The sequence below is a fragment of the Python bivittatus genome, unplaced genomic scaffold, assembly GCF_059951505.1.
Source record: "Python bivittatus isolate LINGU-HERP-01145 unplaced genomic scaffold, Pbiv_v1 ctg000350_np1212, whole genome shotgun sequence".
Lineage (NCBI taxonomy): Eukaryota > Metazoa > Chordata > Lepidosauria > Squamata > Pythonidae > Python > Python bivittatus.
In genome coordinates, this window is record NW_028277074.1 from 17,592,993 (window position 1) to 17,620,577 (window position 27,585).

At 35.0% G+C, this 27,585-nt stretch overlaps 1 protein-coding gene across 1 annotated transcript in view; it reads right to left on the reverse strand.

Moving 5' to 3' along the window:
- Nucleotides 1-27,585, reverse strand: part of TIAM1 (TIAM Rac1 associated GEF 1) — an 86,064-nt gene that overhangs the window by 37,867 nt on the left and 20,612 nt on the right. The window contains exons 2-10 of the mRNA XM_025166489.2: nucleotides 20,807-21,251; nucleotides 18,522-18,694; nucleotides 14,435-14,668; nucleotides 12,811-12,996; nucleotides 11,400-11,546; nucleotides 10,122-10,196; nucleotides 7,542-7,712; nucleotides 1,137-1,241; nucleotides 66-144 (exon numbers count right to left, since the gene is read on the reverse strand). Coding sequence (XP_025022257.1) covers nucleotides 66-144; nucleotides 1,137-1,241; nucleotides 7,542-7,712; nucleotides 10,122-10,196; nucleotides 11,400-11,546; nucleotides 12,811-12,996; nucleotides 14,435-14,668; nucleotides 18,522-18,694; nucleotides 20,807-21,251 — 1,615 coding nt within the window. The remainder of the gene's footprint in view (nucleotides 1-65; nucleotides 145-1,136; nucleotides 1,242-7,541; nucleotides 7,713-10,121; nucleotides 10,197-11,399; nucleotides 11,547-12,810; nucleotides 12,997-14,434; nucleotides 14,669-18,521; nucleotides 18,695-20,806; nucleotides 21,252-27,585) is intronic.

Here is a 27,585-nt window from a genome sequence, read left to right on the forward strand (position 1 = left end):
AAAGTATTTTATGACACGTGTGTAAGGGGAAACTTGGTATACAAATATAAACATCCCAAACTCACCATAGTTATCCAATGTGTCAGATTTTTCAAGGTGAATTTGCTGTGTAATTTTCTCACATATTTCAATTTCTTTATATAACTGAAAAGCCAACACATTTTTTAAAAGAGTTAGTTACACAGAATTATACTGTTCCTTGCCATTTTTCATGCAGCAGCCCTTTTTAAATGTAGAGAGAAGACAGAGATAAAGCATCACAGCACAGGTAAAGTTCCACTTGGATTATGTCAACTCAACTCCTGATGACCTTGTGGACACATTGCAACACGTAGTTTTCAGCTAACAGACTAAATTTAAACAATATTCCTTCTTTATCACATAATCTCAACCATTTCCTCCAGGGGTCAGTATACTGTATATGCCTTTCCCATTCACATTACTTCAGAACACTGTAGGATTATAAAATACAAATTTAATAATAGTTTGAAGTATATCCTCCTACTCTAATTTATGCTCCTAATTGCAAATTATATTTTTTTTCTTAATCTCTAATGTCTACTTTTGCTTTTTCCTTCTACCAATACCTATTTACTTTCCTCCTTCTATTCATAGAGCCCTTTTTCTTCCCTCTCCCAATTTAAGCTAAGGTATTAGTGAATAAGAGTGATAGTAATGTCAGCATGTCCTAATAGAACGTATTCCCTAATCTAGCATCATGTATTAGAATTACAATTCTCCAAATTCCTAGGCCAACAGAGGGGTTGACCTAGCTGGGAATTCTGGGAATTATAGCCCAATACATCTGAAGGGCTTAGATTTGATTATTATTATGAGCAAGGAAACCTGAATTCAAATCTCACACTCACTAGTGATCTTAGCTTAGCCATAAACTCTCAATCTATATACTTCTGTATAGAATTCTCTGAAGGATGAGACAAAAAATGTATTCTGAATGTAAGGATATTCCTTTGTTCCACTTCACACAAGCTCGAATTATCTTGTTCTATATTTAGAGTTCTTGATATCAAAAGGTAATTGCCAGAGAGATAAGATATGGTAATAGCAATCTCTTTTTTTTTCTCTATCTTCTATTTTAAAACAGTGTATAGGATATTTATAGAAGAGGAACTTACCAATTCATAAATATCTTCTTCTGGCTTTGGCATGTAACATTCCATTTGGTTTCCTGTAAGGAACTTGAGACGGAGATAGTGAGCTGAGTAATCCAACTGATGTGCCTGAAAGAGAAAAGGAAATAAATATCCATATCAGTAAACCATTTTCTTTTAGTGAAATGTATCCCTTAATGGAGAGGAAAGTCTGCTCTACTTAAAAGGAAAATTAAAAAGTTATTATTTAAACAACCCATGAAAAATTCCTTATTGATGCTCAGAAGAGAACTGGTCACATTCCATTCCCTGATGTTGAAAAGACAACAGCATTATTCTGAATGGAAATATCACTAAACCTCAGGTCTGTTTACCTATCAGATGGGTAGACAGAAATGTACTAAACTTAATGCTAAAAATAAAAGTTTCTTTCTCTTATCTCCCAGTAAAAATTAAACTATATAAATAAATTGGTTAATATAGTACAACCTAGTTTGTTACTGAATCTTTCCATTGTCTGTAAATAGGTTATAAAATACATTATAATTCTGAGTATAAAGGGAAAGATTAACATCTTAAATTCCATGTATTATGAAAACATAATTCCAAAACAAACCATAGTTGATGAGTGCACAAAATAATTTCTCATCTAAAATTATTTGCATAAATCAAAAATAATCAGTTATAATTAGCCAGAGGTTATAGTATTTGCATTGCCATCTATTCAAAAATTCCATTATTGATTTAAGCAGATTAAAAATAGAATTGATCCATGATGACCATAGGTGCCATTCCAAAGTTATTTCAGTGACTCTTAATGGGCCAACAGAATTACAAAACCAAATCAAGCAAGTGTACTTTCTTCTCATTAAAAACAGTATGACCCTAAACCTGCTATAAAGTTAATTCATCAAAACCAATGGTCTTACTGTCTCACCACTGACTTGCATATTTCCCCTTCCTACTCCCAAATGCCTTCAAACATTCTTTCCTTCAAATGAAAAAGTATTAATCCTTTCTTTAAAGAGTTGCACTGTGTTTCAGCTGAAGACACATATATTCTTGCCCTTTCCTAGATAGCAACCAGATATAATAATGCAATAGAAAGTTCTGTTCTGAAAAAAAAAGCCAATCTGATATTTTTTCTAGAATTAAAGGCCAAGAACATAACCCAGGGTAGCATTGTTATGTTCTTGCTGAGATTAAAGCAACATAACAGGAGCTGCAGGGCTGTATCCTGGAATTAAAAAGATGCATGATAACGTGCATACCCACATTCTTCCTATTTCTTCTGGACTAGGCACAAAGAATATGATAGTGTCATGGAGAGAAAAGGTGGGCAAATTAGCACTGCTATTCATCTACTTTCCTATTTGCTTTAGGCCTGTACAAATTCTATTCTGAATCACACTATTTATCAGTTAAAAAAAAAAAGAGGAGTCTGGTAGAACTTTTTCTAACAAATTGTATTAAAAAGCTGCAACTCATGAAAGCTTATGCTTTTTAGTATTTTGTTAGTTGGAAAAGGTGCTACCAGACTCCTTCTACTTTTCTGCTACCACAGACTAACACAGCTCTTTTCCTACAATGTCTACTAATTAAGAGTATTATCTTATGACAAGAGTTCCAGTGTGGCTTATTACATTTATACCAACACAGAAGATATCATCTTGTCACAGAAGTGCACATTGATTACATCTTCATTTGTAGCTAAGAGTTCTGGGTTATATTCAATTATGATTGCAAGCAGAATGGGATGCCTCTGTATCTTCTGGAATGCAGCATCTAAGACAAATGGAGGGGATTTCTTCCTCTAACTAAAAAAAAAAAAATCATATTTGCTTCATGTACAGTGCCTAAAAATTGCTCTCTCTTCTGTAAACGTCTGAAGCAAATTGAAGGAAAGGAAGGAAATTTGAGATTCAGGGCATCTCATTGTGCAAGCAAAAGTTCTTAATGTCCAACCCTTCTAAAATAAATCCAGCTAAATTCAAGTTACCATATTTACCCAAAGTCTAACCTGAATTCAAGTCACACGTCCCCCATCCTCCCAAAAGAAGACTGGCTCAAATAAAACCCATTTGCCTCTATTATTATTATGTTCGGAGAAGACCTGCCATTTTAAAACTAAATTATCTGGTGGTAAGGGAAGTAGATATCTTTTCAGGTAAACATAGTATTTTCAGGCTTGATGGAATATGAAAGCAGGTTAGATACATGTAATTGATGAAGAAATTGTTTGAGAAACACTTAAAATGGAACTTCACAAGCCAGCACAAAAGCAAAGAAATAAAACCACATGAATGGAATTGATGACCTCCCAATAGCCTTTTTCTATCAGTTACTGATCCATGGAAAGTTTGTGTACATTCTGTATCTTATTCAACTTCCAAGTGCAGCAACCAAAGGACATGTCAGGAAAATTCAGTCTAAAGTGGACCCACACAAATTAGTGTCCTGGGAGCATCAGGCTAAATACTGATATCTATACTGTGTGCTGATGAAAGGCAGTTTCTGGACAGCTTCTTATCCTGGGGGGAAAAGTTATAGTTCGCACTGTATGAGGGAGATGTCTGGAAAGGAAGTGAAGAAAATCTTTTCCCTAAGACCTCAACGATTAGGACTGATACTGTTAACCTGGAATACTCATTTCCTTTATTTTGAAACAGTAGGTTTGTTATTCATGGTTACTCAGGTAGGAACAAACTGCTTTCCAATGACTGAATTCACACATTGAGCTAAACTCATAATTTGTTTAATCTTTGTTTATAGAATACTGCAATCGGCTGGGTTCTCACAAGACAATATGCCAAGTCCAAACAAACTACACTATGACTCAGCATGATATAAAAACCAGATCACAGGGAGAGACCATTAGTCCATCTAGCTCTGTATTCTCTGGACTGAATAGTGGCAGGTACAGTTTTAGACAGTGATCTGTCCCACACCTACTTGGAAATGCCAGGAATGGAATCCACTTCCTTTTATATGAAACCACATGCTGTTAAACTGAGATATTGGGTCTCCTTTTGATACAATATGAATAGTGCATATCATCAAAACTTAAAGCATTTTTATGGCCAGCAGTAATTACATTCCTGAACATTTAGCAAAGACTAGAATTTTGATCTTCAGTTCCCATTGTTCAGTTAAAAATTACAATATGGGGAGTCTTTACAACATCTAGAGCATGAAGAAGTTATATGAACTGTAGAGCGTGAAATGTTTACTATACCAGAACTCGACTGATTCTCAGATGGCAGATGGCAAACTGATGTGAAATGATGTGGTTCAGAGAATTAAAGGGAAAAGAATGAGCTGAATGCAAGAGACAGAAGAGAAAGATTCATTAGTAGATGTTACAGGAAAGACAGAACCATCAGCATTTTCGTACAAAGATAATTCAGAAAGAAAGAGACATATATAGCGTGAACCGCAAACCAGTTTAATCAAAGTGATTTCAGTTAAAACAGTTACATTCTTAACACTGCGTCTCATATAAAGTATGTGCTTAGGTTTCACATATTGTAAACTAAAGAGGAAAAAAGCAGCGAAAATATGAATTAGTACCTGTGCAAAAGTTCTAAAAATAAAATTATTATTAAGATCACTTTTAATGTTTTCTATTGTGTGCATCTTTTTAAAAATATCACTTTAACATAGTTACAGTGAAATGTTTTTCTTCAAGAATCAATCTATAGAAATCTATTTGTTAAATGATATGTATATGATTTACCTAAATTAGAGCTTTTTCACACAGTGAATGCAAATTTTCCTTAAGGCATAATTTGAATATAGAAAATACAAAGTATAATGTAAATTGTTTAGTATTTCAGTTTAGTTGATTAGTTTATGTTATTGGGAATAAACACCGTGGATAACAATGGTGATTATTTCTAAATTATTGCTCATAAATATACATCCATTCCTAGTATACTTTGCAAATTACATTGTAATATTTTTCTAATTATTCTTTTCTCAAGTGTTAAGATTTAATTTGGAAAACAAATTATTAGTTCAAATTGTTGCAATCCAGCAAATAGTATTTTTTTTTTGAAAATGTACTTCCAGAATGCATTTTGCTTTATTTATTTATTTATGCTAACGATTTACAAATGGTGAGTATTCCATTATACTAATCTAGAATTCTACAATTAGAAATAATCTAAGAGTAGAACTAGAGAATATACTGCTAATGTGAAAGGACAGTATTGAGAAAGTTCAACAATTATACACCTGCCAGTCAAGATCTATTTCCACACTTGTATACAGTATATCAGCTAACTAATGGATCACAACTGAGAACCCAGAACAATTTTTGACATAGATTCCCAGGTTGACCACAAGCAATAGACCATACATATCACATCTAATATTTTTCTGTCAATATGTTCTTGGAACAAGAGGTAAGTTGAAAGATACCTGCTGCTTAGAGAAACTGACATTTCAGGAGTTGATGAAAAAATATTGAAATATATGGACAGGTGATAGCACACAGGGAACATATTGACAGAAAATGATAGTCTGAAATTATTTTTGGCTTATAAAGGTATAAGGTATCTGATGGCATGTTTGTATCCTTCCAGCAGCAGGGGCAACTGCAGTATCTCAGAAATTGTTAGGAAGGGTATACATTGTTTTCAGACTAAGTGTTATACCTAATCAGAGACTTCTGGTTGGTATTCTCATAAAAAGCCAGAATCTGAAGCCAGGAATTGAACTAGGTTTCTGAATTCTGGCTAGTTTTGAATAAACAGAGCCACTTATGGACTGTAGAGAATTTTTTTCATCATTTACAAATATAGCATTAATTAGTATCTATGTGAATGAGTATCAGGGGAGGTACATAAAGATATCTTCAGAGGTGCTGCTCTAACTATTAAATATGGGATAATTTTATATATAGGCCAACATGTCCTGGTAAAAATTCAATTCAAAAGAACTTGTCATCTTTTTCATTGGATTATGCCATGAAAATAATACTCAGAAAGTAAACAGCAAGAAATAGAAAATAAAAATATTTGAAAGTTAAACCACAAAAATTAGACTGATGAAGTACAGGTAGTCCTCAAGTTATGACAGCAATTGGGACCAGAATTTTTGGCCCTAAGCTATGCAGTCGTAAAGTGTGACATTACATGACTGCATCGCTTACCAATGGCAATCCCAGCAGCCCGTTGCTGTTGTTAAATGAGGATCATGGGTTGTTAAGCAAGCACCTCCTTGCAACTTCCTAACAGCTTCCAACAACCAATGTCAGTGAAGAAACTGGCAGAAAGTTGCAAATCCCAGGCAGCTTGCAAGCAGGCTGGCAGGCAGGTAAGTGACTGCTGCCAGGTGGGAGAGTGAGTGCAAGGGTGCACAAGTGATGGGGAAGGCGCAGGGGAGGTGCAGCGCAAGCACCTCAGGGCTTGGGGTGGCTGGTGCCTGGTGGGGGAGGGTGCACAAGGGTGTGCAGGTTGCAGCGGAGGTGTAGTGCGAGCATAGTGAGGCTCAGGGAGGGTGCATGAGTGGCCAAGGAGGGTACACGAGCACAGAGGGGCTGGGGGAATGTGCACAGGTGGGGGAGACTTACCTGAGCAACTAGCAACCTTCCCTGCCCCATTGACTTTGCTTGTGGGAAGCTGGCAGAGGTCACAAATGGCGATATGTGACCGTGGGACACTGCAACCGTCATAAGTGCGAGATGGTTGCCAAGTGCCTGGATCGCAATCATGTGACTGTAGGGGTGCTTAGATGGCCAGAACTTTGAGGACTGGTCTTAATCACCACTTGTTCAGTGCCGTCATAATTTCTAACAGTCACTGAACGAGTGGTCATTAACTGAGGACTACCTGTAGGCAGAAGTGCCACTGTTAATATGAATGTCTCACATAAAGTTTTCACCATTATTTAAATTCAAGGGGCAATTCACTGCATGCAAAGAGGTAAGTCATAGGAAGGTGTGAAGTGCAAATGTATCAGAGCACCTATTTTCTTCAACATTTATCTCCTATAGGAATGTTCCTCAGACTCCTCTAAATCATCAAAATTCTGATTATACTGACATTGAAGTTTAATTGCATTAAAGCTAGTTGAAAAGATAACAGAAATACAATGAATTAAAGATGAAGCGTTCTCCAACAATATATTAGGAAGGAAAGAAGGAGATTTCAGCATGATTTTCAAAATCAAAATTTTTGAATACACATTCTGCATGCAGGATTTATTAAAATACAGATAATTCAAATATGGGACATATACTGCTTTACATTTTTTTTTGGTCTAATATATTTGCATATTAGGGAAAGAAACCACAGAACTGCCAACTTTAGTGGAAATGCTTTGAAATTGGAGCCACCTATCAATAATTACTTATAATTTCAAATGATAAAATTCTATAAAATCCCCCCTCACACACACACACACACACACATTTATTCACTTTACCTTGCAAATCATTTCCAGGACATCCCTTGCTATGTCTCCTGGGTGGATGACAGTCAAAGCTGATTGGTTATTTGGCAGGCAGTACCACGATGGTGTAAAATACTCATGAACCCAGATGTCAGAATCTGGATTATGAGGATGGACAGTAGTGAGTGCTACTTCTTTTTCTCTCTGAAAAATGCAATGAAAATATTGCTGATCAAGAGCAACTTGGCTGTTTGCCAATTAAGAGCAAGTTTATAATTAAGGCAGGGTTATTTTCTATCAAATTAAATTACAAAATTCAATGCATTTTATTACATATGGGGAAATAGTCACCTGAAGCTGAATAGAAAAACCTGAGGACTTTCTGCAAATCCTCCAGTTGTCAGTTTCTTAGCAATTTTCCAATATTTTGGGAAGGGATCATTCACTTTGAAGGAACAATTCCCAATGGGAAGCCTGTTTCTGGTGAACTCCTTGCATATTTTGGAGTTGTGCCCATGAAGTTAAAGCTAAAATTTTCTTGTGTTAATACAGTAGAAATAAATTAAGGTGACAAGTTCACTATGGAATTGGTTGATTTAGGATTACCATTGCCCTGTAGCAAACTGCAACATTCATTTCAAATGTTTATTGTTTTTGTAAGTTTAAACTGGACCCTGAGGTTACCATTTCTAGCAAGTGATAGATGTATGGCATTCCCATTAGTTTTAAATGCTATCACACTGTTATATCCCATTTGCTCGATTAAAAATACGCCCCCTGGCCCTCATGTATTAATGTTTCAAAGCCCAGTTTCAGTTATGTACATACAGTACAAAAAAGGCAAAATAGAATTGTATTTACCAAAACAGAAGTCTCACTAAACTATACATACTGATTAACTATAGAGAAACATAAATTAGCTGACGTCTCTTTGAAGGTTTTTCAAATAGGAAATGGAAATACTCCATTCATATTTACACTTTATGATTGCATACCATATTACCTCCTACTTTGTGGAATATATTATTATATATTCAACCATATTTAATTTTAGTGTTGAAAAATTCAATATTGTCCAATACTACTTAAGAAAGGAAAAGTATACTATTTGTGGCACAAACAGACATGAAGCCACATGTAATGGCACAGACAGAAAGCTGATGAATGCTTTGGTGCGCACAGCAGGAAAAAAAAATGAAATGTGGGCTCTTAACATGAAGGAACACAAGTGGAGATCAGAAGTGTCCAGACAGCCAAGTAATATGGTGAAGGAGAATTATACTTGCCTTTTAATAGAAATCTTTACATTTGGCTCTGTGTGCATATGACAAATAAGGAATATAGCCCTAGTCACTGTAATGTGATACGTGACTTTTTTCTTCTTGATTCTCCAGAAAAATATTTAAAAATGAGTTCTTTCTGGTAGCTGTGAGGTTGAGGGTTTTTTATTGTAAAAAAAATAGTGCAATATAAAGGCGCATTTCAGAGTTTAGAAAAGGTATAAGTATAAAAAGGTACAGAAAAGTTCAAAAGGATGCTGAATAGATGGATGGATAGAGATATATACCACAATGAAGGAAAATATTTTAAAAATGGAAGTCATTGGACAAAAAATAAGCTCAACCTTATAAAATGGTATGTCAGTGTATATTTATCTAGACAGGAGAGATCTGATCAGCAGAATACTTTATTTCAAAAACCCCATTCAGATGTTCGCCCAAACGCTTGGAGATCATCTGAAGTGAAGTGGAGAGAACTTAAGCACATGCCCAGTCTTGCCTGCCTTCTGTCAGCTTTCATACATTCAGGCCATACACCTGAAGGGAAGGTGGACTTGTACTCTTTTGAATGCAAATACAATTCCCACTATGACTGAGGCTCTGGGTCAAGTGGAGAGCTGTATTCTTGTTTAAGTGAACACCCATTCAGCTCCCCTTCAGACCTCCTTCCTGAACATGTGAATGCAGGAGAGAGACAGGACTGCAAAAATGGTCCATTTTCTATCCATACATTCAGGTAAAAGCCTGAACAGGGCATAAAATTCCCATATATCTGGCAAAGCCAAAATGCTACATAAAACTGGAATGAGATCTGATCTAGCTAAGTAAATATCCAAGTCTTTATATTCTTATACAATCTGAAGGGGAAAAGTCCAATTTGTTTCATATTTGTAAAAGGAGGTGTCACCATAGATTTAGAAGCAGAATTCAATTCTACTTCAGCTAACATCTAATATGCATGGAAACTTGTAGGCCTCTCATAACACCAAGTTCTTGGCTTAATATTTTTCATGGGAAAAAGTTTCAATCAATGACAGTCATGGTGTTAATTTTAAAGGAATCAAAATTCTGATTACTTCTGTGTCCACCAACTACTCATTCAAATGCCAGTGAATGTTTAGAAACTTTCATATCTTCAGCAAATGGACTCTGAGCTGAGCAGTGCCAAGCTTCCTTTACCTCATGCTTGGAGCTTTGCTCCTTCCTAACTTCCTCTTCCTATCAGGATGTCATTTCACCTCACTTCACTCTACTTCACGGTACTTTGTTCTGGCTCACAAGCTAATTGAACTCCTTTTATGTAAATCAATTTACATTCCTTTTTTTTTTTTACCTTACTTTCCTGTATGGTGTCATCAAATATTCCTTCTAAAGATTTCTTTACAGAATCAGTTCCTTCGCCAAAAACCTACAAAATGACAAAGAAACTGTGCTATTTTAAATACAGTAAGATGATGCAAATAGTTGCTAAATCTGGAAATGTTTCATGTTAATAGAACAAAGGAAGAAAGGCTCAGGAAGAAAATTGCCATATCAATTATACTTGGATAACATTCGTTTCTAAGTAGGAAAATAGCCAAATTAAACTGGTTACTTGGTCTTTTCAAACAAAATCCGAAATGTACTCATTCTAAACCACAACCATTTGGAAAAAGTGAGGGTTACAAACAAGAAATGGAGGAACGTTTCTCAAGCCAGATGTAAGGGGTGCTCATAGGCAGCATCTATAAATTGTAGCCAAATATTCACTATATTATAAAGTAGTATCTCTAAGCTAATTCCAATCCCAAAGACACTCTGTGTGGACACCAAGTTAAAGTATTTATCAATACCTGCAACACATTGTTCTGTTGTATAAAAATGCAGAATCTGTAAATTGATGAAATTATATGGGCCAACCCATACATAATAAATATGCTTATTCCCATCCAGGCTCTTCAGCTCACAGAATGTGAAATCTGAAAGAATAGCTACAAGATGAAATGTCTCTTCTCAGTAAAACTGGGATATGTACTTGCTAGTTCCCAGTTCACAATTTAAAGCCCAGATTCCAGCTTGCCTCCCATTGCAGATTTAGATTTGAAGATACTCCCTTTCTCTATAACTGATAGGTGGGAAAATCTGTCACATTTTGCTGACAGGTGCTTTAATATAAAATTAAACAAATTGAAGTGACTACTAAAAATATAACTTATTTTCAATAAACCTAGGACACTTAATTAATAATTAAGTACAGTTTTTTCCTACAGGAAAAAACTGCAAAGAAACCATCATAGCTTCAAAATTACAAAATTAACCAGGCACTGGAAATAGCATTGCATCAAGTAGATCACAGGGAACAAATTTTCATCTGTTATATTTAATGTATCTTGGTTATGCAAAAAGCAGACCTATATTCAATATTTTAAAAATTGTGGAGAAGGTTGAAGGAGAGAATAAATACAATAATGGATTATGTTACTTTTATGTTACTTTTGTTTAGCATTATAATTCATATCTGCCTTGCATCCCAACAGAAAAGAACAGAATAAAGAGACCATCTTCAATTCAAAGCCTCCAATTATTAAATCACCATGGGGCTCAAAGTGCATAATTTCCTTTTCAAGGCTACCTGATTAATGCTTGGCCTCCCTTGCTTTTTTTTTGAAGCAGTGTCCAAGCCCCAGAGGGAAGAAAACCGGCTTCTTCGTTTGCTTGCTGATCTTGACATTACCTGTGTTCGTCTCCTGACCCCAGATTCACCTGTGCGAGCTGCCACCTGTCAGCCACCAAGAAATTCCTTAATTAAGAGATCCACAAAAGAGTACAATGCCAAGAAATACATTACCTGCATGCATGTATTACACAAATGATTATTTAGGATGAGATAAGATATAGTTGTGCTCAATACTTCCTCAAAATTGGGTTTCACACACACTGCTCCTGCCAAAAGAGCAACCGCATGTGTACCATATTAGCACTGCATCGGTTTAAAAAATCAAAGATCCAAATTTAATTTGGGTCTCTTGAAAGTATCAAAGGTACTACAAATGCTGCTGCAGCATCAAAAAAAATACTTATCTTAAATTAGAGGACTAAGTAATACAATTTGAAGATTGCCTTCTCCAAGTGCAATCTGGTGAGATCCAGTTGGGAAGACTTGTAGGTCTTAACCATAGGCAATGCCATTATCAGAGATCCTAAGGGTAAGCTTCTCTGTGGTGACCTCCTTCCTTTGGAACATCATATACCCAGAAATAAGGCCAGCCCATTCCTGGTATTATTCCAGAAGGCAATTAAGACCTGGTTCTCCTGGAGGGCTTTTGACAACGAAGCAGATAGTTGAACTGCCCCTGAAGAAGTGGTGCCAGGAAACTGCTGAGGATTGTGATGGGTACGATTATTCTGATTGTGCTATTCCTGTTAAGTATTGTGGCTTTGTATTTTTCTTTGTTTCTAATTTCTATTTTAACCCAATTACTGGAATAACGACTGTAAGCCACTCAAGAGTCTTTTTTTTTTTTTTTTGGAGCAGCATATAAATCCTAGGTAAATAAATTAATGTATTTTTTTAAAAGAATCAGAGACAACAGAAGGCCCCTTGTTTCAACAGACCAATTAAAATTATGTATATGAGAGTTTTACTGATGCTGCTGCTTGTTCTTTTGGACTTAATGGTTCTTTTCCTTTCTACAATAGGAGGAGTTTTTCCATTAATTGATGAGATCTATTAAGCTTTTAGGAACAGGAGCAAAATTGTTTTTTACTGGTTTCCCTTTCCTCCCCTCTCCCCAACCTCTGTCTATGGAGTCTTGGAATTATGCAATTATAATATAGAAGAAGAGCACTTATTAGTAAAGCTATGTTAAGCCAAGGATTTTTTTTTTAATGGAAGAGAATGAGAAGCATTTGCCACAAAGAAGACATTTGGCTTTTTATAGCTGTGGGAGCAGAGACCAGACATTGCATAGCAACAGCATTCACTCAACACCAGGTGATGCCTATTTTAACAAAAATAACCTTCAATACCAGATTAAACTCACCAGTGCATGAAAGGAGGACACTGAAAAGATTCCAAGACGGCCCATTGCATCTTTAGTTGGACGACTTGCAAATGCAAGTAGTGTTTTTGGATTTGGTAGTTCCCCTCCTTGAAGACTAGCTAAGTAACAACGATATCGAAAGAGGTCCATTTGGAACTGTTCTAAGTTTTGTTCCCAAACAAAGATCTACAAGAAAACAAAAGAGATTAAGGAGAAAAATTGTATCTTCTATTGTACAAAGAGATTCTATTTCTCAGGAAGAAAGAAGAATTTGATTTTCTAAATGACAGCAAAGCAAATATATTTATTTTCAAAGATGGAAAGAGACAGAGATCTTAAGTCAGCTTTTACTTTGATGTTAATAAGATTACAATTTTAAAATTGTAAAGCCATCTTCAGTTTGCCATATCTCCTGCAGAAATCCAGTTTCAATTTCTTCTTTATTGTGGCCAGATTCTTCAAAGACCCCCAATCACTTGGAAATTGTTTTTATGCAATATAATAGAGATATGAAGACACCACTTCTATAGAAAAAACATCTCTAGACTGTCAGCAGCAGCAGTTTAAAGCCAATGTTTATTTATGTAGAATGACTAAAATACTCTGGGGAGTATTAAATTTCATCAGTTGTAAAATACCATCATCTGTGTGCTTTACCTTGCTAGTGGAAAAAATTTCCAATAGGCTGAAAATTTCCATAATACAGGTGGTCCTCATTTAACGACCACCCATTCAGCAACCATTCGAACTTATGATGGCACTGAACAAGTGGTACTTACAACCGTTCCTCATACTTATGGCTGTTGCAGTGTTGTCGTGATTACGTGATCATGTTCCAGGCATTCAGTGCCTGGATCGTAATTATGATATTGCAGCATCCTGCAGTCATGTGATTGCAATCTGCAACCTTCCCTGCCAGCTTCTGACAAGCAAAGTCAATGGGAAGCCAGCAGTAAGTTGCAAGTCGTGGTCACATGAGGTCCTCACTTAATGACTCATTTAACAACAGCAACTGGGACTGCCAGAAGTGCCATCACTAAGTGGCACGGTCATGTGATCTTTTTGACGTACGACCATGTTGCTTAACGACGGAGTTTCCAGTCCCAATGAGTGTTATTAAGCGAGGACTACCTTTATAGTACAGTTTTTCTCTGGAAAATATTCTATACACATTTAGCAGTCCTGGATAAGTCAGCACAGTAGGTCAAATATGTTTGTTGAATACAAGTACAGTTGTTTATTTTTGTTGAGTTTCATCCAGAAGTTCAATATGGCATACATTGCAATTTTAAGCATACATATTAATTAGTATGCCTAATTGAACTCAAAAGAGGTTGTCCTTTATGAATTTACTTATTGTTTTAATCTTTAGCAAAGTTAACTGAAAGTCATCCCTTTCAAGTTGGAAGTATGTGTTTCAAAGTATCAAATCAGTGCTTTTTAAGAGTAGAGATCAGATTGTTTCTTATTTACAGAACTTTCACATGCCAATTTTGGGAAATATAGTTGAAAAGACAAGTCCAACAACCTTTCAGTATTGCATAAGAACATCTTGGTAAGAGGCATTTTAGGTCCCCTGAATTTATTTTACACTTGCACACTGAATGCATTAAAGTAAAGCTACCTGATCAAGAATGGTTTTCTTTTTCTTAGAGTCTCTAACTGAAGACAAGCTGAGGAAATGCATTTCTCCCATTTTCTTCATCTTCTCATCCATATCAATCTTCTGCTCCAGTTTTTTAATTTCAGTTTTCAACAGTTTCACAGTATCTTCTTTGTGGTGTTGTCGTGCTACTGCTGTTGCACAAGCAGAATGAACTGCTGTGATCCAATTCTCCAATTCTGTTTGGCTAGAAGTCTAAAAAATAGAGAGGCCAGAATCACCTTGATTAATACATGCTGGTTTTAAAAGACTCTGGTTCAGCAAATTTGGTAGACATCCATGAATATGACAGTTGTTTTGTCACCTTGTATTTAGTATTAGAACCAAGACTAACAATTGTAGAATACGTGTCAACAATGCCTCGGAAATTAAAACTAAAGAATCATTGTATTAAAGAAGGATTCCTAGAACATCCCAAAAAGAATATTCAGTGATTTAAACTAACATTCTAGAGGCAGCATGTAAATTTTTATAGCATAACTATTAGCCTATAATAATAAAAACTACATGTAGTGTCCATTAATATTAGAATCATTTAGCACTTTTATTACTGATAATAATTATTATTCCATAATATCTCTACCAGCTTTGTAGTTAAACAAGAGGCAACTAATGGACAGAATAACCCATATCAAAGAATAAGTGACATGAAGACTTTTATTAGATCTGTATGACTTTATTTAAGTCATTTTACTTAAAATATGCATTTATCTCCCACCAGTGCTACCAAGAAGGTTAGCAATAAATATGAAGAAGAAGCAGGAAAAAGAAAAGAAGAAAGCACAATAGAAAATGGTTTGCTGAAAAGAAATGTTTATGTCCCTGACTCAGAGATAAAATGATATACCTGTTTTATTTCCTGGGAAGTTTGAGAAATGAATGAAATTGGATTTTAAATGCCGTTATAATCAAGTACTCAGAACTCAACAACCACTCCTATCTACATAGCTTATTTTTTCCCCAGAATATACCTATTATATAAATGCCAGTAAAAATGATGAAACAATTGCTGGGTGAATGAATTTCCATAAATTATCCTCTTGCTATTGTTTTCCAGCATTATATCACTGCCATTTTTTAAAAAATGAAAGAACGTATGAGACCTGAAACTTCCTTCTAAATCTTCAGTTCAGAGTAAATCCTTATAACCCTTAACTATAATTAATTTGGGTGCAGACATAATGGTTAGGTGCATGAGAAAGCTTGTAATTAGATCATGTGTGTGAAAAAAAGAACCAGAGAATCCATTCCGGAATCCATTTTTAAGATCTGCACACACAGGATGTTACGGTAACTAAGATTCAAAGCCCTACCCAGAAATTTGTTTACTACATACTAATACTTATTAACCTTTTCCTCACTTTTCTTTCACCTAATTTTTCATTTAAAAAAAATAAAATCATTTCTCCATTCTCCATTCTCCATAACATCTCCATTTCTAGAAACATATTCTATTTTCCCCCATATTTCCTTATCCATATCTAACATGTGTAATAACCTTCAATAAACAAGCTAAATACAAATAAAGGGGAAATAATAATGATAATGATAATAATAGCTATTTATAGGTGAATTGATATGGAATAAGATAGAAGGAGCACATAACAAGCTTCATTAGCTGGAAAAAGCCTGAACAATTCTAACTGACATTGGATATAGACAACTGAAAGTGAAGTTTAAATTATAATGTTTTACTGCATCAAAGAATTCAGTTACCAGTTATGTCAGTGTTTTGCCTGGACAGTCACAGAAAGGGAACATAACTATTATTTAAAATGTCTCAGCATTAAGTGAGGTAGGAGGACTGAGCTATTACAAACTAAACAGAGTTCAGTTTTCTATTGTTCTGCCTCCAAAAGAAACGTAAAACCTTATAAAGAAATGTATGTACCTGAAACACGAGCATGCCATTTTAAGATGTCATAGGCATCCGATTAACACCAAATGTCTTTCAAATTTAATGGATCTGTATAGGTATCCATTGTAGCTGCCTGTCTGAAGGGGAAATTAGTAGCTGTATGTGACATATTTGGAGGCAAGGCAGCAAAAATTGTGTCAATTCTTTGAGGTAAGTCAGGAAACAGACCCCGTAAGAATTACTGGAGCTCAATGTTATTGTCATGTAGTATAACAACAGACTCTTGTCAGAGTTCCTTTCTCCCTACCTCTTATACCAAACAGATTCAAGGAGGGACACTCTTGAGTTTCTTCCTCACCTCCTCCTGTGTTTCCTGGCTAAGCTGATGTTTTCATAACTACCACTATGTGCCTTCTTCAAAGCTATCTCTGTACTCACAATAACATACATCCTATGCCTGCACTAAGTAGCAATATTTTTATAGTTTTATTTTGCATTCAGTTTCATCAGCAGTTTCTACTACATGTTGGAGTCCTGAATAAGATGAAAATGGCTACGGATCTTTATATCTGAAATTATAACATTTTGTAAAGAAGCACTTTGTATTAAGTTTATTCCATTTATACACTACTGTAAATATTCATGAATTATGTGAGCAAAGGTAGATTGTTACAAATTTAGATATGCATGTATTTGCAATTTTATGCATAACAAATCAAACTTGGAGTGTATAATAATATACAGATTTTTTTCTGTCATAATACATTATACTTACATATTTCTTCCCACCCACCAATCTTAATTTCACTCCTAAATCCTATAGATTTACCAGGGCTTCTGTTAATCCCCTTCCTAAAAAAAAAATTCACAAATCTACAAAGCTTGACAGCTTCAATTGGCTGGCCCAGGGTCAAAAGATATAATTGGGTATCATCAGTGTACTGATGATACCAAACCCCAAACCAGTGGATGACTCAGTGGTTTCATGTAGATATTGAAAAGGAAGAGAGAAAGCAGAACCTGAGGCACCCCACAAAGGAGGGTCCTAGGGAGTGATCTCTCCCTCTCCAACCTGACTGGAACCAACCCCAGAGAAAGGAAGAAAGGAAGAGAACTACTGTAAAACAGTGTATGCAATCGCCAACCTGTGGAGCCAGCTCGGAAGGATACCATGGTCAGCAGTATCAAAAACCACCAAGACACCAAGAAGCACAAGGACAGATATGCAGAAGATGAAAAATGTCAGCTTTAGGGTGCTTTTCAGTTCATGCAGGCTATGCAAAAATCAAACAGGCTGAAACCCACATGAATTAGTACCCCAAATCAGTATTTCAGAATCTTCAGCAATATCCAGAGATTCTTGGCAGATGCACAAACTGAAATTGCTTCACTGGATGGAAAACCAATCTTATCTATTGTTTTTAATAGAAGAGCATCTCTCCACCTAAAATAAGTAAATCTTTACAGGAAAAATATTTTATGATGTCTTTGGTGGAAAAGATATATGCATATCTGAAAGCAAAGTTCAGAGCAGAGCTATAAACAAAATTATATTATGTAGAGTTATACAGTACAACTGCAGTAAAAAGTTTTATGGGTTCTAATGCTATGTTTCCCCATATATTAACTTTAAGATATTAAATACATGTTTTCTACATCTCCCTTTGAGATCCAACATTATTTCTTTTTGGAGGAAATGAGCCCCAAATATATTACAGTGTAGTCACGGAATGGTATGATGTAGTCTGGTCTTGCCAAAAAAACCCTTGGAAACAAATTCTTATCAGCTCTAAATTGCATAAAGTTCCACAGCATTTGGTTACATCATGGCACCATGTGTTCTGGATGAGCCCAGTTTATAATCAAAGATCTATCTATCTATCTATCTATCTATCTATCTATCTATCTATCTATCTATCTATCTATCTATCTATCTATCTATCTACACCACCCATCTATGCAATTAAACTCTGGGTGGTGAACAAAGGAAAAACCCTAAATATCATTAATGATTACAATTTATACCGTTAATGATAATAATTTATACAGTTATAAATAATTAAACAGGTCAATAATAGGTGACAAAGTATCCCTCTTCAAGTGCTGAAGTATCATTCGGGGCTTTGTCTGAAGGATAAGATAGAGAAGGAAATCAACAGTATCAGCAGCAACAACAGGGACAGAACTAACCTGAAAGAGAAATGCATCACCAAGAGAGTTGCTGAGGCAAAAAACATAATCTTTCTTTGGGTGTTCAGGTACTGCTTGCACTATGCTGTTTTCCACCCAGACTGCATGTTTTGGGATGCTGTTGTGGTCTATCCCAGATCTGCCATCACTTTCATAGAAGAATAGTGTACATCCTTGAGAAAACCAGCAACATGTTAGCAACCTATGTATCTGAACAAGAGAACAATACAGCTAGCAGAATCTTTCAGAATTATGCAATGCCACCATTCAGAATGATGAAACAATAAAAATCAGAGCTGGTAAAAGTTCTAATAAATAAATAAGCAACCAACAAGCATGTTCTGATGTGGATCATGTACTATATATCTACTGTTTCATTCATTTAGCCATGTTCTGCTTTAGTATATTCCATTTTCCCTCATATGAATATATTCAGTATTTTCCATTCCCATTCATGCAACAATTAGTATTCTATGTTCACCAAGCATGCTCTGTCTTCTATGGACTGAGAGTTTTTCCCCTAAAAACCTGAATTTCTGACAAACTCAGAAATCACCAAACTATCTTGATTCCCCACCTTCTTTTCAGAGCTAATGCGAGTTTGGCAACATAATGGTCAGTATTACAGAATTTTCAGTGTACGTGGTAATAATAATCATATTTCACATAATACTTTTTAGTAATACAGGGGTGCATAAAGTACAATATAGAGGCTATGTTACCAGTTTCATGTCTGGGCCGCATGTAGCATTCCCTGAGAATAGTAAGGACAATAGTAAGGGTCAAGTTTGGCATATTTTGGGCAGTAGGACAATGCCAAACCAAAGCTCAGTTTTACATCAAGCACACCTATGCTATTTTATGCAGGCTCAGATCTCTAATCTAGAGACAATATTGCAAACAATATATTGTTCCCTGCATCTCACCAACTTGAGATACATGCAATGTATCAATGTATTTGGTTAAAGAAGCCTTTGTGAGAATCCTACATCTGAGTGTAATCAATTGTCAAGCGCTTGATGTGTGCAGGGTTTCCTTGATTACTTAACAGATTTATGGATAAAAGTATAAAGAATGCTATGACAGTTTGTATTTATGTATTTATAACAGTTGCAGTGTCCTGGGGTCACATGATCGCCATTTGTAACCTTCCCAGGGGGTTTCTGACAAGCAAAGTCAATGGAGAAAACCGGATTTGCTTAACAACATGGTGATTTGCTTAACACCCGCAGCAAAAAAGGTTATAAAATTGAGTGCAACTCACTTAACGACCACATTGCTTAGCAATGGAAGTTCCAGTCCCAACTGTGGTCGTAAATCAAGGACTACCTATAAGCACTATCATGTATCAGCTTCTAGCACTTACTTTTACTGATGAAAGAAATGGATTTAAAGTGCTGTTGATTTTGAAACAGTGTTTATAGTGTGAAAACACAGCAATTGAGGACGTGATTAGAATCATCGGTATCCAACTGTCTCCATTTGCATTTATTTCTACTGCCAGTCCTATGTCCACTTGCACATGCTAATTTATGAGTTTTTCATAAGAGTTAATTTGGTACACATAATAGAATACTTCCTTTCTTTTGAATATGCCACATTTGTATTTTATTCTCCCTCTTTGGAACTTTTTCTAGAGATTTGTCTGAGAGATAGAGATTTATCTAAGGCCATACTTTGTCTAGAGATTTGTCTGAGAGATGGTGATTTATCTAAGGCCATACATGCTTGAATTGGGATCTGAACCTAGGTTCCTCACATCCAACCCCAGCAATCAAGTTGCTGCACTATACTAACATCGTATTTTATCTCCAGAAATGTTAATTAAGGAAAGAAGAAAAACCCAGTCATACAACAAAAGCTTCTTTCCTGTATTTATTACACTTAATAGTGCTTGGCAAATTAGTCATCCTGGCCTTTTAGCAAGCACCACTCCATGCCCTCTACACTTCAGTAGCAACCCTAGTGGAATTGTCATCTGACAGCTAATGAGGGAAGAGCCTCAAAACAGATATACTAAGCCTTCAAGAACATATGACCCTTCAATACATCAAGCAGTGTGTTCAGAGAGTTTTGATCACTTCACAAAATGACCCTGCAAATGGTATTGCATGGATTTAACATTTAATTGTTTACAAATAGCATGAGCTACACAATATTTACCACTTACAAACATACACACACACTTCCTTAAATCTCCAAGCAAGACTCCACTCGTTCTACATAATGTTTATGTACTTCTATATTTTTGTAATGCACAGATAAACAAAATATATTCACTGTACCTTTTAGGGAAACCCAGTACTGCTTCCATTTCCTCCGTGTGGCTAACTCCACCTTCTTATTCTTTTTGTGGACAAGGAAGTTTTTCACTGCAAGAGCTCCTGCTTTCCTGACTGTTCCCTGCCCAGCTGTAAGAAGAATATCCGACTGTCCTGGGGAACTCAAAGTCCCACTGCTCTGTTCATCACTCAGCGTAGAGCCAGCCTCATCCAAATTATCATTGGCGCTGCTCAATTCCAACTCTCGCCGAAAGTTCTCATAGACTCCCTGGCGTGCCCCATCGCCAGTTGAAGAACTGCCACTGTCACTGCCAGCAAAGGCCCGGCTGGTTGTGGGTGAGTAACTGGAGTTTGTGGCATTTGAACGTCTAGAAAGGAGGTCTGTGTCTGTTGTTGCACCCTCAATTCCACTGTCAGCAAATTCACTCCCGTCTCCTGCATTAACATCCTAGTTTTAAAAAAATAAAAGCAACATGAAGAAGTGCTCCAACACAGTCTAGTTACTAAAAACTTTATTTTTGCAGTTAAGTTCTATTCTGTGTTGTCTAATTAGAGTAGATTCATTTAGCCTAGCACCCATAATGCCCACCTAGTACAGGAACCTTCATTCCAAAATCAATGAGCTTACCATTTATAGTTCTACATAAAATACAGTTACTTGCTAGTTATTTTTTTAAAAAAACATTTCTTGGGACATAAGAAAAGAAACATTTTCTTTAAAACCTTAATAATTAAATAAAATAATTTAAAAGATTTATTGGAAACAAGCGCATTTTAAAAGCTTAACATTTTTAACCATTGTGGATTTCAGTGGATTTCAGTTTAACATTTAACCATTTGGGCTTGAGTTTTAAGCTATTCATTCAGCTTTTTAAATTTATCTGAAATGGTAATATTAACACAGAAAATGAAAATGGAAGCTCTTCTGGTCCTTGCTGATGCTGAACTTTATTGCTGTTTGCTTGCAGCTGTTGATGAAACTCACACTCCATTGGTAGCATTGACCAAGTAATAGTAATAACTGCATAGTAAATTAAAATATTATTTTTAAAGGATAGGCAAATTCAAGAAATTTAAATACTTCAAAATCATTATTTCATATTATTTATTTATTTAATACATATTTGTGCCACTTTCTATGTCATCAGCTGAAAGTGGTGCACAAAAGACAAAAATTATTAAAATAGAGTATAATACAATAAAACAGTAAAAAAATTCAGTTTCTATAAAAACATAAAATAAATAATAGAAATGAAGGAAGGATTTATAAAATACACCAAAGATTTAAGGTCCTTAGCCAAGCAGGGATCTAAAATCTAAATGCAGAATATTCATCATATTTAGCATCAGAATACTCTTTACAATTAATTGCCATTAAGCATCATCAGTTGGTCTGTATATTTAAGATAACAACAGCAAAAGAACCAATACATTGGAAAATCTGGATCACACAAGTAGTAACAAGAAAATCATCTACTTTGGAATATATATGACAGAATACTGTACAAATAACTGGTTGAAAGACCTTTTTTCCTTGCAGGGATGACTATAAAGGACGATGAAACAAATAATGAGACAGAGTTTTAGTCTGGGGTTGGCTCAAGTAGACTGTATCTTTCTGCCAGGAGGATTTGATGGCTTATCCTGTCGATCACTGCCACTGGCAAAGAGTGAAGCCGTCGGGTTGTGGAAACTATCAGTAGTTTTTACAGTTATATTGCTTAAATAACAGACCCTCTGGGGATCTATTTTCAACCTTCTGTACCATGCAGCAAATTCAAAAACTATTACAGTTTGCCTGTCTGCCTTAATATATATGTATATACACAAACCCACACACACACCATACACACACACCAGCATGTAGTGGTTAAGGTGCTGAACTAAAGGCTGTAGTTCTCCCTTAAGCATGGAAGCCAGCTGGGTGACTTTCAACCAGTTAGTCTCTCCCAGCCCTAGACTGGGAAGTCAGAAAAATCTGTCTACCAACCTTCACTGGACCAGAGGGTAAATTACGGTCCACAATTAATTTCAGTTAATAGGTTTTCATCCTGCAGTAGACTGATTTGGAATGATAATAATGATGATTTACACACACATGAGTGTATGTATGAATGGGCCTCCCAGAGTGATCCAGCAGAGAATGATTCTCTCTCTGCCTTTAAATCTCCATCTACAGTAACTTCCATCTTTAGAAAGCTTTTATAATCTTAAACCAGAGATGTACAGAGTTTTAAACATTCTTTAAGGAACTTTGCAGGCCTGTTGTACAGAATACTGAACTTGTTTGTTCTTATATCATGAATACAAATGACTAGAATAGAAAAATGATAAAGTATTTTATTTTGAAACAAATTCTGGATTTTATTAATATTCAACAGCTACAGCATATTGCTATTTTTCTTCTTTAAATTAGAAATCATCTTCACAAGGACACAAACATTTAATAGCTTTTATGAGGTGTGGAGGAAATCAACCTTAATATAGCAAGGATTGTCTTTAAAAATTCTGAAGAGCTAATACACATTTTAGATGCATTCTTATATATGAAAGTTCATATGTAATATCACTTCAGTTTGCCACATGATTATTTTTCTCCAAAGTAAAGGCACATGAAAAAGCGGCAGAATTTCCCTATCCATATGGTTAATTTAGTGTGTGAATTATATATTCGTATGATATGGCCAAAGAATTATAATAACAGAACACTTCTTTGAGTTCAGAAAGAAAATAAACAAATTTCCCAGCTAGAAGATCAAAGTTAATTTCTTCCCAATATGACTGGATGCTGTGAATAAACCAAGTGGTTGAGCTGTTCCTCAGGCAAAACTCCATTTGAAGTGGTGAAGAATGAGCACATAAATTGGAACCAAGACATTTCTGAATACTGTAAAACTGTGAATATGTCTGGCTGATTAGGAATATATTCATGAATAAATACTCCCCTTGCATATCCTGAAAACATTTTTGAAATTTGATACAAATAAAAAAACTCAGACCCCTGAGACATTATACAAATAATTCTCACAAAGAGGCATAGAAGCAGCAACATGAACTTCAGGACAGATTTCCATAAGCAGCACTGAATAACTATGTGACTGTGCTACATTCAGTGAAATTAGAGCAATCAGTTCTTCCCAGACAGTCTGAGTGACCTTCAGATAGACTATTAGGGTCCAAGTCTGGAAATGCAAAATGCTGCATTGTCATACTTTTTCCATTGCCAACTTTTAGCATATAAACAGAAACAGGAACTTGAAGAATTGGAGCTTTGTTCTGTTTTATTCTGGTCACTGAACTGCAAGAATTACAGTTCTTTAAACTTAAAACAATTTTCCAGTTACTTGCAACGAATTGTAACACAAATTCTTAAAAGAAGTAAATAGGAAGTGGTGAATATATATAAAATAAGGCCAAACTATTTATTTTAGCTATATTAGTGGTATCAGCTTTATTTCAGCACTGGGTATGTATCAGCTTTAGACAAACACAAACCCTAGAGCTCAGATTAGGCCAAACAGTCAAAACTGATAAAAATTTCTCTGAGATTAGAATCTCTCTGAGGATTATATGTTTCTTGTGGTTAGTTTTAAGGAAAAATTGCTCATCTTTATAACTAATTAATTTATAATTTCATCACTATACAACAGTTACTTGGCAATTTTAAACATTTCTGGTTAAACAAAAATATAGATATTTAAATAACATTTAACTTTCCTATTTTGATAAACATTTTTTCAGATGTTGATTTTTTTCATTTTTCTAATAATCTAGAATTTTAACTAGAGACTAGGCAACTAGAGTTAGGCTATACATATTTAGAATATTAACTAGAGACATTTTAAATTTAATTTTACAATATAAATGGCAACTCAAAATGAATTGCGTTACCTTAAACATTTGAAAATTGTGTTAGCATCAGTTCTCAGCTTTTCCCTCCAGAATTCAAAACATAGTTTAGTATTGGACCATACTGATTTGCAGATGACATTCTTCTGTTTATTTCTAAGCCTCACACTACTATTCCCATGTTGATACAAATGATAGATGCCTTTAGAAAATAGCAGAATATTCTATTAACTGGTCCAAATCGGAACTGATGCCAATAGGTGAAAATTTGGTTACCCATTCATTTAAGGAATATCAATTCCATATTTGTACTGAATCGATTAAATATTTAGGTATGTGCAAAGATACATACCCAAAGATATAACTCAGTTAGTAACATATAATATAAATAAAATATATAAAGAGGTTTCTTCAGATATTGATAGATGGGAGTCATTAAAACTCATCCTTTGGGGAGAGGTGAATGTTCTCAAAATGAATATTATTCCCAGAGTAATTTATATTCTGAGAAGAATTCCTGTTCATATATCTGGAAAATATTTTCAGAAAATAAATTCTTTGTTTAGAAAAATTTTATGGGATTCTTCGATTCTGAGAATACCTTTACAGAAAATGCAATTACCAATTAATGAGGGGGGATTTGGTTTTCAGAATGTGGAGCTATATAATGAAGCTTACCTAATGTCAAGTATTAAATACTGGAAGCCAACGATTGGTGTTAATTTTCCAATTTGTGCAACTTTGGAATATACATATGTAGCACCTTTGATTGGATGGACAGTATTAGGATCTAAATACACTAAAACTCTAGTACCTCTGGAAACAATTATGTCAGTTAGAAAGCTATGGAATGGAATGTCTAATAAAAAAAGATTTGACCCTTTTCCCCATGCCAAATTGACTTTATGGGGAGACCCAACATTAAAAATTGGGGAAGAGATGGTGAAATGGAAAAATTGGATGGAAGTGGGGATATTGACTTTGGACCAACTGATGGATGATAAAGATGAATGTTTAATATATGCTGTGTTAAGAGATAAATATCATCTATCAAATTGAACCCAGTGTCAATATTTACAGCTACAACATTTGTTAACAACATTGTTTGGACCAGCAGCATTTTCAGCTTCTGAAATACCTGAGATAGTAGAACAATTTGTTAAATCCTTTAAAACTAAAAAAAACCCTATTTATTTTTATCAATAAATCAATTTGATATGCAGATGCTAAGAAATGAATGGAATAAAGAATTAGAGGTGCCTGTATTGTCTAGACAATGGGAGAATGTCTTAATTTCTATAGCAAGAGCGTCAATGGACCTTAAACTATGACTTACAGAACAAAAAAATAATATATAGAATTTATTGGACTCCATTATGTTTGTATAGAAAAGGACTGTCTAAGACAGCAATCTGTTAGAGATGTAATAAGGACAATGCTTCTTTAAAGCATATGTTTTTACAATGTCTGATACTAAGTTTTGGGAGAAAGTAGTGGACTATACAAATGTGACTGTGGAACAAAAGTTAAAATTTTCTGAGGATAATTTTCTTTTGAATTACATACCTAGTACATGGAATCTGAGAACTGGACAACGTAAATGGATTCTCTGTGCCCCTACTATGGGTAAAAGACTAATATTGCAGCATTGGAAACATAAATCTATGGCCCCTTTCACTCAATGGAATGAAGACCTGATTGCACTTGCCACCTATGAGCGGATTGCTTACAGACGTAGATTTTGTATGGACAAGTATAATGAAATATGGGACTCATTTATACAAAATACAGTAGGCTAAAAAAAGCATGATAGTTATATAAGTGTGTTAGAAATAAATATATACATACTTGCATAGTATTTGCATTAGATAAGTAAAGATAGAATTGTAACTGTTTATTGTTATAACAATATACTTTGTTACTTTTTCTGTTGTATTTTTTCACCTTTTTTTAAGCACTTGTTCTGCATTTTTTTTCTTTGACAATATTTCTATCACAATTATCTTTGTGTTTTATTCCTTTTATTCTCTTTTTCTGTTATTATTTTAAAAGCAATTTTAAAAAGTATTGGACCATACTGTATTAATAACACAAGGCTTTTATACTGAATTAGTAAGCGAAGTTCTATTTATTATTAGTCATAGACAATGATTTTATTCTGCTTTAAGCTTTTACTTTGCAATAAGGTTAAAAATACAAGAAAGTGGAATGAGAAACATCTCAAAACAAATTTATTTATTTATTTATTTATTTATTTATTTATTTATTTATTTTTCAGATTTAGTCACCGCCCATCTCACTCAAGGAGTGACTCTGGGCGGTTTATAATAAACCATAGTAAATACAGATTAAAATTCAATAAAACAATGTACATAAATAAAACGGGGGGGGAGGGTGTTGTTGCAAACTCTCAGATTACAGTCATTTGTATATAATGGAGAAAACTGTCAGGACATTCAACGTGAGATAGTCAGGCAATTTGTGGCCTAAAACTACAAGAAGGGTGGCACTAAGAGCTGCCTACTTTTTCTACCAGTCACCTGAAAGCTGGGAAACCAACTACTGTTTTTTCTCTTTCAACAGTTGTTCTCGCCACATGCCCTTTTTGCTTTTCCCATGATCCTGCTAGGCAGACTGTTCAATGGGAACGGAAGAGGCACAACGTAAGTGGCAGTTGGAAACCATCAACCTCCACTGGTTCATTATTAGCGAGTGGCAGCTTTCTTGCTTTCTCTGTGTTCCAGCAACTCTGGGATGCTATAACAATACCAATGAAGTAAACTGTGACTGTTATCAAAATATCCAGATATAGTGTTTGGAGATCTTAATCTCTTTTATGAGGAAAGTGGCCTGACATGGTGTTTCCAAATTTGTGATGTATGGATGGATCATAGCACAGAGTTACTGCAGGCTGTCCCCAGTGCAGCTATCAA